Source organism: Natrix helvetica (assembly GCF_964273705.1).
Source record: "Natrix helvetica genome assembly, chromosome: 5".
NCBI lineage: Eukaryota > Metazoa > Chordata > Lepidosauria > Squamata > Natricidae > Natrix > Natrix helvetica.
In genome coordinates this window covers 72,322,645-72,342,592 of record NC_138551.1, presented here as the reverse complement: position 1 = coordinate 72,342,592, position 19,948 = coordinate 72,322,645, and the positions used below count along the sequence as shown (strand labels likewise).

At 39.3% G+C, this 19,948-nt stretch overlaps 2 protein-coding genes across 4 annotated transcripts in view; one reads left to right on the top strand and one right to left on the bottom strand.

Moving 5' to 3' along the window:
* The first annotated feature begins 433 nt into the window (after window positions 1-433).
* Window positions 434-15,443, top strand: BNIP3 (BCL2 interacting protein 3). Of its 2 annotated transcripts, XR_014175639.1 has the most exons (7): window positions 434-917; window positions 4,252-4,429; window positions 8,246-8,330; window positions 9,851-9,957; window positions 10,068-10,217; window positions 11,900-14,486; window positions 14,547-15,443. XR_014175639.1 is itself a non-coding variant. In XM_081956184.1 (6 exons), the coding sequence occupies exons 1-6, from the start codon at window positions 872-874 to the stop codon at window positions 11,949-11,951; spliced, it is 618 nt and encodes a 205-aa protein (XP_081812310.1). In that variant the 5' UTR covers window positions 434-871; the 3' UTR covers window positions 11,952-15,443. The 2 variants fall into 2 exon arrangements, 1 of the variants encoding a protein (XP_081812310.1); XM_081956184.1 differs by having other exon boundaries at window positions 11,900-15,443.
* PPP2R2D (protein phosphatase 2 regulatory subunit Bdelta) overlaps window positions 14,312-19,948 on the bottom strand; it is a 38,951-nt gene continuing 33,314 nt past the window's right edge. For both annotated transcript variants that reach the window (XM_081956182.1, XM_081956183.1), the window contains exon 10: window positions 14,312-18,644. In XM_081956182.1, coding sequence (XP_081812308.1) covers window positions 18,365-18,644 — 280 coding nt within the window. In that variant the 3' untranslated portion in view covers window positions 14,312-18,364. The remainder of the gene's footprint in view (window positions 18,645-19,948) is intronic.

Here is a 19,948-nt window from a genome sequence, read left to right as displayed (position 1 = left end):
TCAATCACCGCCCCCGCCCCTCCGCCCAAGGGGAAGCGAAACCGCAGCTCACAAAAAGTTAAATGTTTCCTGAGAGCCAAAACGGGTAAACAACTGAGGCTGGGAGCCCGCCCAAGAAGAGCAGCGCGCGGGAGTAAGATGTGGAACACCAAGTCCTCAGCGCACTTTAAAGTTTAAACAGAGCCGAGGCGGGATTCCTTTTAGTCTTCGTCCAATCGAGAACGGCTAACCTACCCACCACCGACCAATCCCGCCCCTTTGCAAACCCCACTTCAGCCAATCAGGCAGAAAGCGAGAAGACGCTTAACAGCACGGCGGGCGGGCGCTTCTTTGTTTTTTTTTTAGATCCCGCAGCTGTGGTTCCCCCCCCCCCCCTCCAACCAAACGACTATAAATGCGTGGTGGGGACGGAAAAAGTCCCGTTGCTTTCTAGAGACCTCGATCTTTCTCGCGGCTCGATCGGGTAGACTGGTCGATCGATACGAGCGATTGCCGATCACAGCAGCGGCCCGGACGCTGGTCTCCGCAGCCTCTTAAAAGACGCCCCCACCTACCCTGGGTTGTCTTTCAGCGGGGAGGGGAGGGAGAGGGGGCGTGCCGAAGATTGGTTTCGGCAGCCAATCGGGGCGTCCAGTTCTTTTTTGACGTCACAATCCCTAGAACCTGCAGAGGCGACAACAATAACAATAGCAGGCGGGGATCGATCCCCGGAGGCCAGCGACCAAGCGGGAGCCTTGAGTGGAGCCAGCCGTCAAAGCAGCGCGTCGCGTGTCCGGCGGTACCGCTCGCTGCTGGCCGGAGCCGGAGAGGAACAAGCCAGCCAGCAACTCCGGAGAGACCCCGAAATAGAAACGCCTCTGCCCCGCCAGCGATGGCCTCGGGCGAGCCCTCGGGGGTGCAAGAAGAGAATCTGCAGGGTAAGAGAGCCTCCCTCCTTTAAAACGGTGAAAATATGAGAAAAGAAAAAAAAACTTGGACTCCTTTAAATACGGGGCCTTTCATAGAAGGGGCCTCTTAAATTATACTTTCCTAGGTCACCTTGTTTTGAAGCCCCCCCCCCCCCGGGATTAATATTAATATTCCCTCTAGGACAGGTGATCCTCGACTTACAACCTCTCGTTTAGTGACCATTTCCCACGGCACTCCCTCTAGGACGGGTGGTCCTCGACTTACATCCTTTTATTTAATGACCGCTCCCCACGACACTGAAAAAGGGGACTTACGACCTTTTTTCACACTTACGACCAAAAAAAGGGACTCACGATCATTTTTCACACTTAAGACCGTGGCAGCATCCCCATGGTTCACATGATTTAGATTTGGATGCTTTGAACCACTGATTCGATTTTAGGACGGCCGTAATTTCCCGGGATCCCGCGATTCCCCCCTTGTGCAACTTTTGGATGAACAAAGTCAATGGGGAGGAAACCATATTCATTTAGCGACCGTGTGACTCATATAACAACTGCAGTGATTTGAGTTAACAGGGCAAGAAAATGGGTCGTAAAATGGGTCAAAACTCACTTAACAAATGTCTCACTTGGCAACATAAATTGTGGGCTCACTTGTGATTGTAAGTCGAGGACTACCTACAATTAAAATTTCCCTAGAATTATTTCTGGAGGGCAGGAGAAACAAAGGATGAGGAAATACTGAATGTCCTGGAGTTACTTTTGTGTCATTCCGGATTTCCTCTGTTTCCTGGAGCTAACAAACTCTAGATTTTTGTCTACTTCGGACTTTTTCTTGCCATTGAGTTGGCTTTTATCTTGGCAGGCTCGGGACCAGCAAGGGAGGATGGTTTTAAAATAGCCCGTGTTTATTGGAAGGGGAGAAAAGGCAGATCTGTGGTTGTAACTTAGTAGCTGTGGCTGTGTGCTATAGTATCCTTGTGTATGTGACTCAGCCCTTTACTAATAGCTTTTAAGGTTGTAAATAATTGGCCTTGGAACTTATTGACACATCTGTGCTGGTTCAGAGCTGACATCATGGGATTTATAGCCCCATGTAGAAAAACTTGGAAGTAGATTGCAACATAAAAGGGATCTTTTCCAATTTTTAGATTATGTAATGTTATGTTATCTTTTCCTGGGGTTTGGTCACTTAATGTGCCAAAGGAAAAGTGAGCACAGAATTATTGTTTTCATGTTTTATTGTCATTGTTTGTGAAGGAAAGTATCAGTATTTTGTCCAACTTGAGAGAAGTTTTCTTGAACTTTCCAAATATTTGGTGTTGCTTACTGTCACTTGATACAAAGACTTCCTTGGGAATCATTCTAATTGATTTTGGTTGGAACTTTTGAATAGGCAGGTACAATGTGTTAGTAGGTTGATGTGTATTTCACAGGAAGGATACTACATCCCTTAGTATACATGCACACTAGATATAATACTACACAATGTCACCCTCCCTTCCCATTAAAAGAAATTTAAATTGAATATTTTCTACTGAATAGTTAGGACTATAGAAACAAATGTATATTCTCCAGAGAAACTTAAACGAGAGAATAAATTAATTATACATGCAGAGTTTATATAAGATGTAAAATCTAGTACTTTTTGCCACCACATTGCATACTTTATATTTTGTGAAGTATGCAGTTTTACTTCTTAGCCCTGTTTTTTTGGTGTACAGAGTAGATAAAGCCTGAATCTGGCTTTTAAGGATTATCTCTTTTTTAATGAATGCTCTTATACAAAGAGCATATATTATCCTCTTTTCCAATTTCCTTATTCCAAGTTAACTGGATAGATATACCATACTTGACTTCCATTCTCCTCTCTTGCAGTTTTAGCTAATTCTTCCTAAGGCTCCAAAAATAGGCTGGAGGAGAAATTCAGCGCCTGTGGCTTTTCTCAAAATGAATTTATGCCAGTGAAAAGCATTGTCTGTTAATTTGCAGCCTGCCACGTTTAGATCAAAGTACTGGATAGCTTTTATTTGCCTAAGCCTTGTGAGCAACAGCTACTGTAGTTTTTATAATGTCAGTTTAGTTTTATGAGGGAATGTTTCCCAAGGCTTAGACTGTTTATTTTTCAGGTTGGCGTAGGGAGGAATTTCTTTGGTTAACGTTCTGCAGTAAATTAAATGGGATATGTTGTGTGAATGCAATCTATATCTTAAGATCTGATAACAAAGATGCTCCATGCTGTCTATTTCCTATCAGCAAATGGTCTCTTCTCCTTTCTTTCTGCTCATTTGACGTCCTATTTTCACCTTCTGTTCCTGAGCATCCTGAGAATTGCAATCCATAGAAATAGGCCAATGAACAGAACTGTAAAATATACAGTTGGGACAGAAAGTTGTCCATCAAAAAATAAGGAAGACAGATGTTTGGATGTAAGAATGTTTTCTGATAGTTCAGTTTGTCATTTCATTATAGTTCCAAAAAGCCCATTTTCCAGCATGATTTCACCCCACTTACCTTAAAGTTAGCTTGTTCTCATTTAAATCGTTGTTACGTTTCCAGCAACTAAAGTGTGGTCTGTTCCATACATATTTTTCTACTAGTGGTCTAGCCAATTACTGTTCACAATGATAATTAATACCAGTCTGTTATGGTTCCAAGTTTTTATTTGTGGACTGCATCCCGCTTTTTAAAAATGCACGAGCATTTTAAGTGAACTTGAAAAGATTAAAAATGAGAATGGTCGCATCTTGCAAAAGCAGCTTGCTGTACATTAAAATGAGCACCTGTTTATTTTGCAGAGTTATAGTTTGGTCTACTAATTAAGGCACCAGGCTAGAAACCAGGAGTGTGAATTCTAACCACACATGAGTGACCTTGGGCCAGTCAGTCCCTCTCAACCTAACTCACCTCACTGGGTTTTTGTTGTGGGGAAAATAGAGGGGAAAAGCGTTCGATATGTTCACCCCTCCGAGTTATTTATAAAAGTAATAAAGGCAGGTTAAAAAATCTTTTAAAAAAAGATCTTATACCATAGAGCCATTAGAGTGCTTGTATAGTAAATATAGAAGCACAGCTTTTGTTCTGAGCAATACAGCATGCACGAGATAGATATAAAATACTTATGCACGGCTGGGGGGGGGCAGAGTCACCATACATCATTGCCATTGCAACAGAGTTTTATTATTAACAGGCAATAAGCTGGGTATTCTTTGTACCTCCTAAATATGCAAGCAAAGGAGACTGTGAAGTCGGACGTGAAGTAGAATGTCAACAAACGAAAGTGCTTGGTTTCCTAATAAATCCTTGTGGTTTTTGTTCTTTCTCAATGTTTACCAAGCAGGTTCCTGGGTAGAACTGCACTTTAGCAGCAATGGGAACGGTAACAGTGGCCAGCCGGCCAGCCAGGAACAAGTTCCTGCTTCGGTTTCTATTTATAACGGTGACATGGAGAAAATCCTTCTAGATGCCCAGCATGAGTCTGGAAGAAGTAGCTCGCGAGAGAGCTCTCACTGCGACAGGTACTCTGACACACACTGAGGCAGCACAGGCTGCTCACAATGCATTTCCTCTTTATTTCGGCTGAAGGTACAGGTAGTCCTCAACGTACGACCACAGTTGAGCCCAAAAGTTTGGCCGCTAATGAGTTTTGACTTTAATGAGTTTTGCCCCCTTTTAAGACCTTTCTTGCCACGGTTGTTAAGTGAATCCGTGCAGCTGTTAAGTTAGTAACATGGTTGTTAAGTGAATCTAGCTTCCCCATTGACTTTGCTTGTCAGAAGGTTGCGACCGGTGGTCGCATGACCCCCAGGACACTGCAACCGTCATAAATACGAGTCAGTTGCCAAGTGTCTGAATTTTGGTCACGTGACCCTAGGGATGCTGCATTTGTCCTAAGTGTGAAAAACAGTCATAAGTCACTTTTTTCAGTGCCGTTGTAACTTTGAACGGTCACTTAATGAACTGTTGTAAGTTGAGGACTACCTTCACCTTCTGGCTGACTTACAGATATTTCAATTGTGTTTTTACCAGTGGTGGGCAATGCTTCTCCATGAGAGTTATCAAGAATAATGGGAGTTGTAGTCTAAAAAAATGGAAAGGTACCGGGCTGGGGAAGTGAAGGTATGGTCTGACGTTACGCTTGGCCTCTTTAGATTCTTGAAAACAGTGGGATCTAATTTAAGCAAGGCTAACATGTGTTTTGTTTTGTTTTGATTTGTCTGGGGGAAAGTGTTCTAAATAGCCCTATTACAAGTCTGATCAGGATGATGCAATGGTCCCTGGTCTTGCAGCTGATGCCCTTTCTCCTGATTAGCGGCAAGGTCATCTTGCCCACATGGGGTGATCCATTCTTTTTTCATTTAGGTTCATCTTTTTATTTAAACAAAACTGGAATCCCTTATTAAGTGAGACATTCCAAAGCTAACAAGAGGCATGGCTTGGGAGAACTAAGTGATCTTTCATTGTGAAACTAAGCAAATGTTGGATTAGGGCTGACTGCCACTTTGGGACCAGCTCCAGACCTGATTAAATTGGAGATGATGTTGGTTTTTGAGGAAAAACTCTGGAGAAAGCTTCTTTTGGAAACTTTTGTATCTTTGTGGGGGCCTTGTGAGCATTCATAGGAATTTGAGTCTTGCTCCATTTCCTGAGCTACAACAAGTTTTTACTCTCATCTCTATCCCCATCAAAGAGGGGGCTAGAAATTGGCTAGAACTAATCTGCCTCCACCTAAATCTAGCCCATACACTATGGCCACATTTATCGGGGGAAAATACCAAGTTGCAAAACTTCTCCCTATAAGCTTTCATTTTGCCTTCACAACTGCTAGGGAATGTTAACCATAACAGAGGAACGGTGGTACAATGATTAGGAAGCCTTTAGATGTTTCCCATATTTTTCTTTATACTCCTTTATACTTCCATCATAGCAACTTTGCTGATATTTTTTGCAAATTTATTTGGCATACGCATATAAATGCACGCAGATAGAAATGCCGATTGGATGGGTGTCCTTGTAATTTTATTTTCATTTTGTATAGACACTGCTATGGGGATTTCTTTTTGCTGCAGGTTGTTCTCATTTAGCGGCTACCTTGTACAGCCACCATTCAGTTATGACGATGATGAAACTTTGTGGTCAATCCTCACATTTGTGACCTTTGCAAAACAAAAGAAAATTAAACTAAGATCATAAGCACAGTCATGTTGGCGACTGCTTCTCTTGATGGCTGAATTGCTGATACCAACTTTGGTTGCTAAATGAGGATTACCTGTGCTCTCATAATCAGGAATGGAGATAGCGGGACGGTGGCTGGGATATTGATGGATTATATTCTTTATAGTCTTTCACCGGTCCATTGGATGGGAGAAGATGAGAGTCTGATTGGCTTATGATATTTTCTGTGTTTTAAGATTCAGTAGAAGTAAAAATGATTGCAATCCATTGCATGTTGTTTGGGTGAATGGTTGAAAGGCTAGAGAGATTGCAGTTGTGTAAGGATCCTCAGTACTTAAAGAGCAGAGTGGAAGATGGGAAGTGGCATAGCATTGGCTAAAGGTGTAGTCTCTGAAATGTTGACCCATTGATTTTGTCCTAACCAGCTACATTTCTCTAGGCCAGGGGTGTCCAAACTTGGGAACTTTAGACTTGTGGACTTCAACCACCAGAATTCCCCAGCCAGCATGGCTGGCTGGGGAATTCTGGGGGTTGAAGTCCACAAGTCTTAAAGTTCCCAAGTTTGGACATCCCTGCTCTAGGCCAATGGTTTGTAACCTCAGCAATTTTAAGATATGTGAACTTCAAACACGGTGGCTGAGAAATTCTGGAAGTTGAAGTCCCCACATCTTAAAGTTGCTGAGGTTTAGAAACACTGCTCCCTGCTATTGTATTTTTGCTTTTAATACCAATTGATTGCGGTAAGAACACTGGTGCTACATTTCTTAAACTTAGATTGCATTTCTTCTTCTTCCTTTCTCTGGAGTATCTAAAGCCGTGATGGCGAATCTATGGCACACGTGCCAAAGATGGCACGCAGAGACCTCTCTGTGGGCATGAGCGCTGCCGCCAGCTGCTCTTCTGGTTTGCGATGCATGCTTGCCAGCTGATCTTCACACATGCCAGAGCCCCGTAAACCCAGACCAGCTGGCTGGTGTGCATGCGCATGCTGGACACCTGGTCTTTGGATTTCCGTTGCTCATGCATGCACCAGAAACCAGAAGACCAGGTGGCGCGCGCGCACATGCACACTGGCCAGCCAGTCTTTAAGTTTCCAGGGCTGTGGCACGCATGCGTGCAAGCACACATACACATTCCGGTTTGGGCACTCGGTGCCAAAAAGGTTCTCCATCACTGATCTAAAGTGTATTCCTGAAGGCAGAACCTGTCCGTCATGAGTTGCTTTGGGTGCCTTTCTGGCCACATAAAAGTGCTTGAAATAAATTAACCAAAAGTGGAAGCCCAGATAAACAACTCTTTGCATTCCAAAGCTTGTGAGTAAAAGCATAAATTTAATCACACAACCACTATAAACAGTAGTGGTGGTGTACCTGACCACTTATCTGCCATTGGGCAAGATGCTTATTCCTGGTTAATTGAACTCTGGTGTAAGTTAATTGAGTGCAGTGGGGTTGCTCAACACCCATAAAATAACCCAGGGATTGAATTTCCACATTGCATTATGTTTAAAGGTGTTTGTAGTTCAGCGTGTTTTGCAAACACAGCCACGAAAAGATGGAGATATTCAGGATTAGAGAACTGGACCAGACTAAACCTAACAGAAGTGCCTTGTTATATTAAAAGTTACATGTAAATTAAAATGCATTTAAAGTCAAAACAGGATTATTTTGTAATAGGGATGATACTCGTGAAGGGAAAGCTTAAGCCTTTTCTATGTAGTTATTAGTGCTAATGAAAGTAGGAGCTACAATTGACACTATGAGGGATTCCAGGAACAATTAAATACTAATTATTATTATTATTATTATTTGCATTTTAGATGACTTTATTTATGAAAGAAATAAGCAATTACTAAACCACTTGTGGTATTTGCTCAATCAGATTTTTCACAAAACCAGAATTGCTATCCATTTACCTTGGGAAGATGTCCCTTTAAAAAAAAAAATCTGTCCCTTTTACCAAGGTGCTCCAGAATGCATAACATCCTTATTCCTATTTCTGTTCTTATCACAATAAAGAGGCAGGTTAGACTGCAAGATCTTAAGTAGCCTTGTAAACCTTATTGGGATGTGAAGTTATCTTGTCCTGGTAAAACATGAATCAGTAAGTCTTGTTCTTGGTTGGTTATTTTCATTTTTCTTCTCCCCCGCTCCCCCAAGCCCACCACGTTCCCAGACACCTCAGGATGTTCACAGAACTTCAGAAGTGGAGAGTCGTGCCAGCGGAGAAAAGAATAGTTCTCAGGTAAAGTCTTATCTGCTGACAAAGACACTCAAATAAAAATTGATTTTTGTGTGTGTAGTGTTTTTCTTTAAGAGAGGAAAATCCCTTCTTCCTGGGAGATTGTATTTTCTGCAGAGTCTCATTTATAGCTGGGAAATGTGCTTTGTAGTTTTTAGCAGACCCATTTCAGTTTTGGCACACAGTTTGGAAAATCACTGCATGAACGACACAGTCATATTGGAAACTATCTACACACTAATGCTACTTGAAGGAAAATGCAGCTGTTAGAACTTTGTTCCAAGCATGTAACTCCGGCTTAGCAAAATTTGCTTTTAATACTCTTTGAGCTTCTCTGCAGCATTTCTGTTGCTAAGAGAGATCCAGTTAGCTAGCATGTAGGAAGCCAATTGATCCTCTTTAACAAGGAATCTTTCATGCTGGAAAAACTTTCCATTTGTGAGGTGGCTTTGTCAGGATTTTGCTATTTCTCAGTTGCGACTAGTTTACCTTATTCAGACACCAGAGAATCTCTCTTGTCAAGATCTGGCCTCATCTATCCTCAGATGTGGTTGAATTAGCTTGGCTTGATTTGAATATTATAGAGCGATAGAGTATTGTCAGAATGTGAAATCTGGCTTCCAAATTCATGATAATTTAACATCAGATATAAAATGTGAGCTCATTGTATGGATGAGTGGCAGCACAGAGAAGGTCTGTATAAATGAAAGAAAGGTAGATATTAGATAGATGATAGAAGATAGCACTTAGCAATAGCACTTAGACTTATATGCTGCTTCACAATGCTTTTACAGCCCTCTCTAAGCAGTTTACAGAGTCAGCATATTGCCTCCAGCAATCTGGGTCCTCATTTTACCCACCTCAGAAGGATGGAAGGATGGGTCAACCTTGAGCTGGTGAGATTCGATTTGCCAAACTGCTGGCAGCCGGTGATCAGTAGAAGTAGCCTGCAGTACTGCACTCTAACCACTGCGCCACCGTGTCTCTTAGATGATAGAAAGTGATAAATAGATGATAGAAAGACAGATGATAGATCAATAGATTGATAGATGACACTGTAGATCAGGGCTGTCAAACTCCCAGCCTGCAGGCTGGATGCGTCATGCACTGGCCACACCCACTCCTGGTTTAGCGAAGGGGAAAAAAGTCCTGATACATCACGTGATGCAGCTGTGACAAGGTGAGTTTGACATTCCTGCGATAGATAGATGATATAGACAATAGATGATATTATAGACAGACAGACAGGGTGGGTGGATGGGTGGATTCATGTGGCACACTCATTATTATTTATTTGTGGCTTCTCAAGCTGCATCTCTTCTGAGACGTTGTACCTCTTTAATACCTTCTTCATTCAAACTGTGTACTTGTATTTCTACTATGAAACTCTAGGAAAAGCCACAACATCTTTAAGGAACAGCCAGATGGTTGTCTACTCTGGATCCAAAGTCCCCTTGTCCATTTACATACCTCTATTCTGAGAATGGACCTAGGTCACTTGATTGTACCTATCTTCCTTTTAGTCTGAAGAAGATTTTCTGGAAAGAAGGAAAGAAGTTGAACGGCTTTTGAAGAAAAATTCAGATTGGATGTGGGACTGGTCGAGCAGGCCTGAGAATATTCCCCCCAAGTGAGTGATCTTGATAATGAAGAATGCAGATTTGTTTCTTTATTATAAATATATAAATGGGAGCGCAAACAATTATGGATAAAAAATGTTTTTGTCTTCTCATAAACCAGGGAATTTCTCTTTAAACACCCTAAGCGCGCAGGTACACTCAGCATGAGAAACACAAGTGTCATGAAGAAGGGAGGCATATTTTCTGCAGAATTCTTGAAGATTTTCTTGCCATCTCTGTTGCTCTCCCATCTGCTCGCCATTGGATTAGGGTAAGGATTCATTTAGATCGACTATTCTGACAGCCAGAAATCTTGTGGGCTGCATCAGCAAGACCTTCTGGACTCCTCATAGTACTATCAGAGAGAGGGAGAGACCACTGCTCACTAGCACAACATGTTAGATGCAAAAGATGCGGTGTTCACTCCCTGGCCATTCCAGGTAGGAGTGAAAAAGCTGCTGTCACAATTCTGGAAAGCTTGAAGCTGGGTTCACAAATGCCAAGATGTCATTTGGGAGCTCAGTCACTAAAATTCCGTAATTTACAGAGTGGACCAAAAGAGGGGAATCCAGTTTAGGCCATTGTTGGTAGTCCAGATGTTGCTGAAATGCAACTTCAAGCATCCACAGGAAGCCAAATTAATGACAAAGGAGGCTGGGAATTGTACTCAACGTCTGAACGGCATCAGGTGCCTGCTTCTGAGAAGACCAGATACTGAGATTATAATTTTGCAGCATATTGCCTTCCACTTTTTTCAAAAGTATTTTATAAAAACACCCTGCTTTTATAAGTGTTAGTGTGCAGGAAATATTTAGCTGACAGCTAATCCATACCCTGCTTTACATATGTAGCCCATATGTACAGGTAGTCTTAAGTCCTAAAAACCTAACTACATTATAGCTTCAAGTGTGGTGAGAATCCACTCAGTCTTCCTAGTGACTCCTCTCAGATATCAACCACATCATTTTCTGCATTGTACAACTTCACAAGTATTTCTGTTATTGTTTATAAGACCAAATCATTGGGTTTTTTTCCCCATTACACTGTTGCAGTTTTGTAAACAGGCCAAAAGTGGTTGTGACTCATAAATTCGCAGGTTTATGAAACAATCTAATTTGTTATATAATTAAACTACAGGTTAATGGAATGATTCTGTGATAGATAGATTATAGAGATGAATGTGAAATCAGTGGAAAACATGTTTCAGTACAAGTAATCCTCGACTTACAACTATAATTGCACCTGGAGTTATAGTTGTAAGTCATGTAGGTCGCTGAGCGGGTGACCATGCCTGCTTTTATGATCCTTTTTTGCTGCGGTTGTTAAACAGACATCACAATCGCTAACAAATGCGATAGTTGTTAAGCAAATGTGGTGGTCATTAAGCAAACCCATTGTACCGAAGGGGCATTTTTTTCTGGAAACCGAAAGAAATGCTGGTTTCTGCTAAAAAACATACATTGCAAGGATCTGACCACTAGGCACTGCAAATGGCTGTAAAGGCAGGCCAGGAGCCAAGCATCCAAAATGGGATTAAGTGGCTGAGGCCATCAGAACTTCTAAACCAAGTCATATGTACCTTTTGGGAGGATCTATCATATCTTCGAATGATCACTAAGTGATCATTCATAAGTCAAGGACTAGCTTTAGTATTATCTGGGCTGATATGGATTTTTATATTATGTTTCTAATGTATGTCAAGAAAATTTTTGAACAATTACATTTGAAAATATCTACATCTAGAGTCTGGGAATGCCGGCTGGGCAATTCTGACAGTTGAAGTGCACACACCTTAAAGCTACCAACATTGAAAAAAAACCCACTGATGTTGTCCATTTTTGAGTGACTTGTGCCGGATAAACTGACTTACATTCATGAGAAAAGAGGTGAGGTTGAAAATGCAACTGCAGTTCAAATTCAGCAGAAGTCTTACTGGTTGTTTTTGTGTTTCAGGATCTATATTGGAAAACGGTTGACAATCACAGCTTCCAGCAGCTCCTTGTAAAAAGAAATGAATTCATCTCTTTTGCAAATCATGACAAACTTCATCCAGGCATTATAAAGTGCTGAACCGAACAGAAGAAACTTCCAAATGTATAATCATAATATGACAATGTATGTTTTATTGCGTAAAGGGATCTTGCAAAAGAAAAGGAAGAATACCCAACTACCCAACTGCTCTTAGATATAAATTCTTATTTGCACGATTTAATATAGTGTAGCTTAGATCAGGAGTGGGGAACCAGAACTTCCAGGAAGCTCCAACTTTGGGCCAGTCGCAAAGGATATTGGGAAGATGTTGTTCAGCATGTAGAGTGGCCCACATTTCATTATCCCTGCTTGACAATTTTTCTTTGTTGCTATTATTGCAAGAATGAACAGTGTAGCAAACAAAACAAAAATATTCTGTGAACTGTGAACATCTGGGAAGGGATCCATGTACAATTTGTTTTTGTCCAGTTGTGAAAAGATTCGTAATGATTAGTTGTGAAAAAGACACCACTTTTTTTTTAAAGAAAGCTATGGTCAACAAAAGTAGAATGGCCTTAAATTTCTTAAAGAGTACGTTTTTGCTATTTGAGATGAAATGAATTACTGAGATTCTTTGAAATATAAACATGAATCAGTAGAGAGTGTTTTGATATATGAATGTCTTAATGTGGAACCTTTTCTTTCTGTTTCCAGCAAAAGTTTGTATGCAGCTGTTGAGACAATGGTTTTAGTAATACATAATCTGATTTTTCTTAAAGTCAGCCCAAAATTGTGTGGTTAGAAAACTTGTAAGAAAGGGATTTCTTCCAAGAAGTTCCTTGTGGGAAAATAGCATTAGCCATTCCATTTTTCCCTCTTTGACTGATGAACAGAAATCTCTCATCTCTGACTTGCAAGGCATTGCTTAATGTCCTAAATCATCCCCAATGAGTCATAGTGGGATAGCTGGGTCAGCCTTTTTAATCACAAATGTTGTAGCTGTTAGCCATTGGTCTGGTCTGTGTGAATGTATAGGAATTTACTCAGGGTGAATGGTGGCAGTTACCGAAGAAATAGCTGGTCAGGTGCTGCTTTGCCATCTTACTTTTTCCATGTTGGTTCTTTCTTTCTGTTTCTTTCTTTCTTTCTCTCTTTCTCTCTCTTTCTTTCTGCTGTAGATGTGCAAGGAGCTGGGAATAGAGAGAGAGCATGGCTTTTTCCCTCTCCTGCACATTGCTGTGTTATTCTAGATGTGCAGCAGGCCTGATCCGTTATATAGAATGGAAACACAATGAGCACAATGGCAAGGCATAGATGTCTGATGTTATCCATACATTCTTTCAACATGTTCAACATTGAATCATAGTATCTGGCAGAAAAGTTAAGGCAGGTTCATTTCTAACCTGAAAAGTATCTTCTACGATTTCCATGTCCTATTCATAAGGAGGGTTTGCAAAGTATGAGTGGTGGTGTGGGCCAGCCACGCTTCCCCATTCCTTGCGGACTACAAAAATTGAGGACTTAAATGAACAGGGCTTACACTAGGTTCTGGACACAGTTTCAATAATCCCTAAAAGAAAATGATATTTTAAGGGAGAATATTCTTATGCTGAAAGCTATGAGCAGTATGAGTGGTGGTGTGGGCCAGCCAGGCTTCCCCATTCCTTGCGGGCTACAAAAATTGAGGACTTAAATGAACAGGGCCTACGCTAGGTTCTGGACACAGTTTCAATAATCCCTAAAAGAAAATGATATTTTAAGGGAGAATATTCTTATGCTGAAAGCTATGAGCAAAGGCCACAATTAAACCTGCAAACAGCATTGAGCTGGCATAGTTTTAAGGCCTCTTGTTACACATTTTAGTTGCCTGGCTTCTAGTCTAGTAAGACTTGAGATTTACTTGTACATAGACGAAAACAATGCATTGTAGTTACTTTTATTTAAAGGTCTTATTGTTCATCGGTCACAATAAAGGATGAGAATTCGCTTAGGAATTAACATGATGTACAAACCAGACAGTGCAACTTGTTCAATAGTGTCATTAAAAAAATAATTGCCTTAGCTTTATGTGTGAAGGCAGCCTCTGGGTTACAGTATGCATAGCATTGGAAAAAGGCTGGCTTGATTTAATACTTTCATAACTAGTCTCTCAAGAGGGCTTAATTTAAACCTTCCTGTTGGAAAGTGTGGGAGGGGGTAGAATATCAGTTAAAAAGTCAAGATGGCGGCTGCTTTGTTACCCATGAAAACAAAGTCTTACCCCCTTTTTATCTGCGCTACATTGAGGTGGGATTTCAGTCATGCAATGGCAGCAGCTGTAATTTATTTTTTATTTTTGACTCCCTGAATATTCTGCCATTCTAGAATCCCGTTTGTTTTGCTCTTTTTTGGGTGGGGAGGGGCACAGGATGCCTAGGAGGAGCATGGTTAGGATCTACCTATATTCTTTCTGTAGTATTGGTATATATTTTTTTCTTGCACCGATTTTGATCTTATTTGGTACGTGATTTATTTTGTGCTCGAGTTAGAACTGGAATGAATAACTGATATTGTGCCCCATAGATCAGGGGTGTCCAAACTTGGGAACTTTAAGACTTGTGGACTTCAACTCCCAGAATTCCCCAGCCAGCCATGCTGGCTGGGGAATTCTGGGAGTTGAAGTCCACAAGTCTTAAAGTTCCCAAGTTTGGACACCCCTGCCATAGATCATCCTATTGCAATGCTTCTCAACTTCGGCAACTTTAAATGTGTGTCCTTCAATTTCCAGAATGCATGACTGGCTGGGGAATTCTGGGAAATGAAGTCCACACATCTTTCACAAGCTTGCATCATTTGTAGTAAATGCTGTTTGATCATCTGAATAATTTGGCTTTATTTTGCCGTTAATATAGTTGCTATATATTTATACAGGTGGAAGCGCCACAAGTTTTGTAAGTTTTGTCTTGAACAGATTATTCACTTCGATTGGGAAAAAAGGACACATAGGCTCAAATAGTTAGCTGTGTAGATGGGTTGACTTAACAGGTTGAGACAAGACCATAGTTTAGTAGACCATTATCTTGATGATTGCAAATTAAATAAATACACCATCATCTGACGAGAGAAACTTGGCTCTTTTTAATTTTCATTTACTGGAAGCTTTCATAGACTTATGAAATGGGGATTTGCCTTGATCTAGTAAACTAGTCAATATTATTCAAAAATTGCTTGTTCTTCAATTAGCTACTGTGTGATCACATTTGTACTGCTGATTTAGCTTTTTTAAAAAAATGAATCAAAAGCGTGTACAATAGTTGTATGACAATGTCACTACTGGCTATCACGTCAGGTAAATGGTGAGCATATAAAATGGTTATTTTCCAGCTTTTTATCAAATCAGTAAGCTGTGAAATAGTGCATCAAATGTCCATGTTTTTGTTGCTACTGTGCTAAAATAATAAAAGCAGTGAGTAAACTTACATGTTGCTTTTGAATTCTCTTGTGCACTAATGTATGATGAAACTAAATAAATGTTATTCTGGAGTTATTTTCAAATGTCGTCTTTGGAAATTGAAGTCATATGTGCCCATCTTAGAAAATAAAGGGTTGAAGCATAAGCAAACAATTTTCAAATTCAAAATTCAAATTTTTAGTTTTTAAGGTACTTTATATGATTGCCCAACAAGAGACTGCCCTGGTAAAAATAGGGAGTTAGCTGCAGCCAGTAACAAAACCCTTTAAACAAACAAAAGATGCTTGTTGCATCTCTCACCAGATTTTTGCCATATTTTTTTTCCTAGTAAGCAGAGTACACATCCAAAATCCCGATTTTTCACTCTATAAACATCTATAGCCCTAGAGTTTTACTTGTATTTATTAAATATATACGCCACCTATCTCACTGATAAAGTGATGGTGGGGGTTGATGGTACGAGTATGATATTTATAGAGTATAGAGCTTTATAGAGTATCCAATTCCTTATTTAATTTCTGGGAACATAAATTGAAACTTACAATGAGGCGAAGCAATCACGAAGTCTCCATAGGCTATGAATACTCATGAGCAGAAAATGTATCAAATAATGAGGAGCCAGATAGTTAAAATTAATCCAATCAGATATGCAGAAGTCAGCAATACCTGCTCAGTTTTACACACAATGTCAAAAGAGGCCTTTAAGAAAGGGAGGAGGGTTGCAATACAATAGTAAATGCTTAATTTTCATCCATTGAACTCCTTAAATACTGATGTCTGTAGAAGAAATTGATGGAGTCATTCAGACTGAAAATATTAACATCTCTGCAGTTCTGATTTGCTAATTTATAATTAACAATAGGATATAAGCAATATCAACCTTGTAAATGTATGATCTTTGTTAAGATGGAACACATTTCATATGCACAATCACGTAAACATGTTAAAAATAGGATTTAAAATCAAGAGTACAGGAGGAAAAAGCAGAACCTTGTATTCCCATGCACAATACAAATAAGAACCAGGTCTAGTAAGAATCAAATTAACTTATTTTTGACCACTACCTCCTATCAACTAGCACAGTACTGCACAATGAGTATTAAATATATATATTTCAAAGGCATTTAATGCAAATTTAGGGAAAAACATTGAAAAAGTTTTAAAGTACACAGTACAAATTCAGGTAAACATTTAAAATTTATTAAACTTTTTGATCAAAATAATAGAACAATTATATACAAACCCATTGTATTTGTTTTGCAGGAAGGCAGGGAGGGAACAAAGTCAATCTAATGGTTAAATGACCGATTGGTTCCACATTTCAAGATTTGCAAATAGTGTCACAACTGATATACAGTATATGATTTTTATTTTCAGATCCACCAAATTGGTGTTAGATTCTGAGGATGAGTGGCACTCCATGAACATTGACAGGATAGGATCAGAGACACATTCCTCTTGCATACTCATACTTTTAATAATCATATTAAACCTTCATTTAATTTAGAGCATTAACAAATCACCCTATCTTATCTTCAGGAAGCTCAAAGGGCCTGAATTTTAAGGGGGATTTCATAGGCACATTCAGCAGTTAACTTTACAGAAAGTGGAAGATACGTAATCTATCAAAATTGTGCCCATTGCTACTTCTTAGGTTTACTCCCAGAGATGTTTACGGTGAAATACTGAGAGTTATTCCTACTTCTATGAAAAAAAAATATCATAAAAGAGATGCATTTTTCTTCGCCCCCATTCCTAGTGGAAATTTAGCATTGTATAAATAATTTCCACATCAGCCTTAAGACAGCCAGGTGTAGGTCTCCTGGTGTCACAGGCCCAGATTAAGAGTTGAAATATATCTAAATGTGCTCCTGTTTGGCATAATTAATTTTAATAACATACAAGGTTGAGCTTCAGGGGCAATATGCTTGCATCTGCTTATGCCTAGTTTAGTATTAAAAAAAATCTCCTTGAAAACAAAGAACTAGGGTAAAAAAAATGTAATGCACATTAATGCATGCACATTACCATTAATTGTAAAGCATATTTACTATTAACCAAAACAATGATTATTGAAAGTTCTGATGTACATGGCCCATTGTGTTTAAGGCTACATGTAAGTAAACGGGCTGTTTTTCACATCACCTCTTTTGTGCATACCATATTATCTTCTTTTAAACATAGAAAAGCAATACAAACAAGGGTAAAGACGACAGCTGGATACAAATTTCAATTTAGAGATTGAAGCAGTAGGACACCACCCAAAACTGCTCTTTTTCTATAATATTTTGAGGGGACAACTTTTCAAATCTTTCCATCGGGTATCTTGCACAATCTCAATACATGCAATAAAAAAGACTGAATACATACTTTCAGATTTAAAAACACTTTTTTTTATAGTTTGTTATTTTTATTAAGTGGTTTACACCAGAAGGTGTGGTTATAGATACAGTTGGTGAGTAAATATACATGAAAAACCTGTCTACACACCCGACTCTCGACTTACCTATATGCTCAAAGGTAGAAACACCTAAAGCTTAGATGAAGGCCAGAGAAAGAATGTTTACAGGCATAAAGCACAAATATATGTTCTGAAAGGCCCAAATACTACAGCAGATAAAGAGCATGTGAGATAGAAATTACATTTTTATGACAATTTGTTTCTTGGGTGTTAGATTTTTGGTCTATCAACTGGAAAGGAAGGCTCAGACTTAAATAAATACATTTTTTTTAATATTGACTTTTATTAAGTATTGTCCATCAATTCTGCTTCCAGTGGGCTTTTCTTGTTTACAAAAATCAATTCCATGTTCCCCCCTCACTGAAGGCAGAAATACACCACGAACTCAAGTCCAGGCCAGTTTCTCTCCTTTGCCTATAAAGGGAAATAAGTGCATCAATGTTCTTTACTGGAAGGACAACAAGGCCATCTCTGACAGATAAACAACAGAGCTTAACTATTCAAGACGACAACTCTGTCCTCAAATAAGCCGTCTTTAATTAATTTTGTCTTGGAATATATACAAGTTATTGGTTGCAGCTACAGCAATGATGTTCTCCGCTGGGTGCCACGCTGTATGAAGGATCTTCTTATTGAAGTCCAGACTGTCAACACTTATTTCATCTTTCTTTCTTTTGCCACCTGTACACACTTTCCGGGGTTTTAAGATCGCTCTAGGTTTGCTACTTTCTCTTGAGGCCTCTAATGTAATATCTCGCCGTGTGTTCCGATCAAACATCCTAAAGAAGTTGTTATAGGAGCCAGTCATAATGGCACTGTAGGAAAGAAAGAACAATGTTTTACTCATTTGTTTCAGATGAAGGAAAATAATTGCCATAAGGTCCACCTAAATAATCACCCAATTTCCCTCTCTTTGCTGTTCACTAAGTCAGGCAACCGGAACTACAGGATTGACACTTTTAATCTTATTTTTAAACAAGATTTTTTTAAAAAAAACATGCATACATAATAGAACTCTTTAAATAAATTATTAAAGCAATTACAAGAGAATCACAAACAATACAAGCTAAGAGAAAATAATACATCTACCTTTTATTTCATACTTAATAGTCACTAATTTGCAAACGAATGTACTATAATAATAGCGTACATACAAATATTTTATAGAATATCACAAAATCCAGGAATGACAATGAAAATGTGCCTGACTATTGTAATGGGTTGTACTTTATTAAGATTGGCTCAACTATTCAGCTAAGCATTATTGCATCTGCTCTAGAAATGGATTGATGACTCAAAGATGAGATTTGTAGATCGGTGTTATTCACTCATCATTTGTGTCACCAAATGTACAGTTGAAGTCTGTCACTTTAAATATATACTATCAACATGGCTAATTATGCTAATTACAACTTCTTAACAACATTTTATGGGTACAGACCTCAAGATTAGAAAGATTAGAAACATTTACCTGTGTCTTGAGATAGAATAAGTTGAGGGTAACCTTTCCCCTTCCCCTCAAAATGCAGTTTTGGCTAGCAGTAACCCCTCTTCTCCCCATGGTCATAAGTGTAGAATGCCAGTTCCAAGGAGATTTAATGTAAACTGAACTCTCTCTCAAAATCAGCTATTTTGTCATACTGCTGTAATCTTTAAACATTCCGCTCTTGTTTTTAAAGGATATTCAATTTTAAGGCTGTGTTTTCTTCAGTTTAAAATGAATTTTATGCAATTACCTAGATGCTGTCAATCCTTAACATATCACTGCCATATTTCATGCTGTCCTCTATTTATAGTCCATTTTACATGACAGCATTTTTTGATAATGTAGGCCGAAGAGTCCGGAGTCGATATTACAGTCATCTATTCATTTTGAATGGATGGTGGTAGGTTTTAAAACACTAAAATAATGTCCAGAATCCCTTTAAGGCTTATTATTATTTTTCTTTATAAAACAGATCTGAGAAATCATGTCAGTTATTTAATGGTCTACTGTGGCATTTTTATAGTGCCAGTTTGGGTGTTGAGGCATTAAATGTATCTAGAATAGTGCGTTTAAAATGGAATGCATTAAATGGTTAAATAAGTGGTCTGCTGCATACATTGCTTTCAAATATAG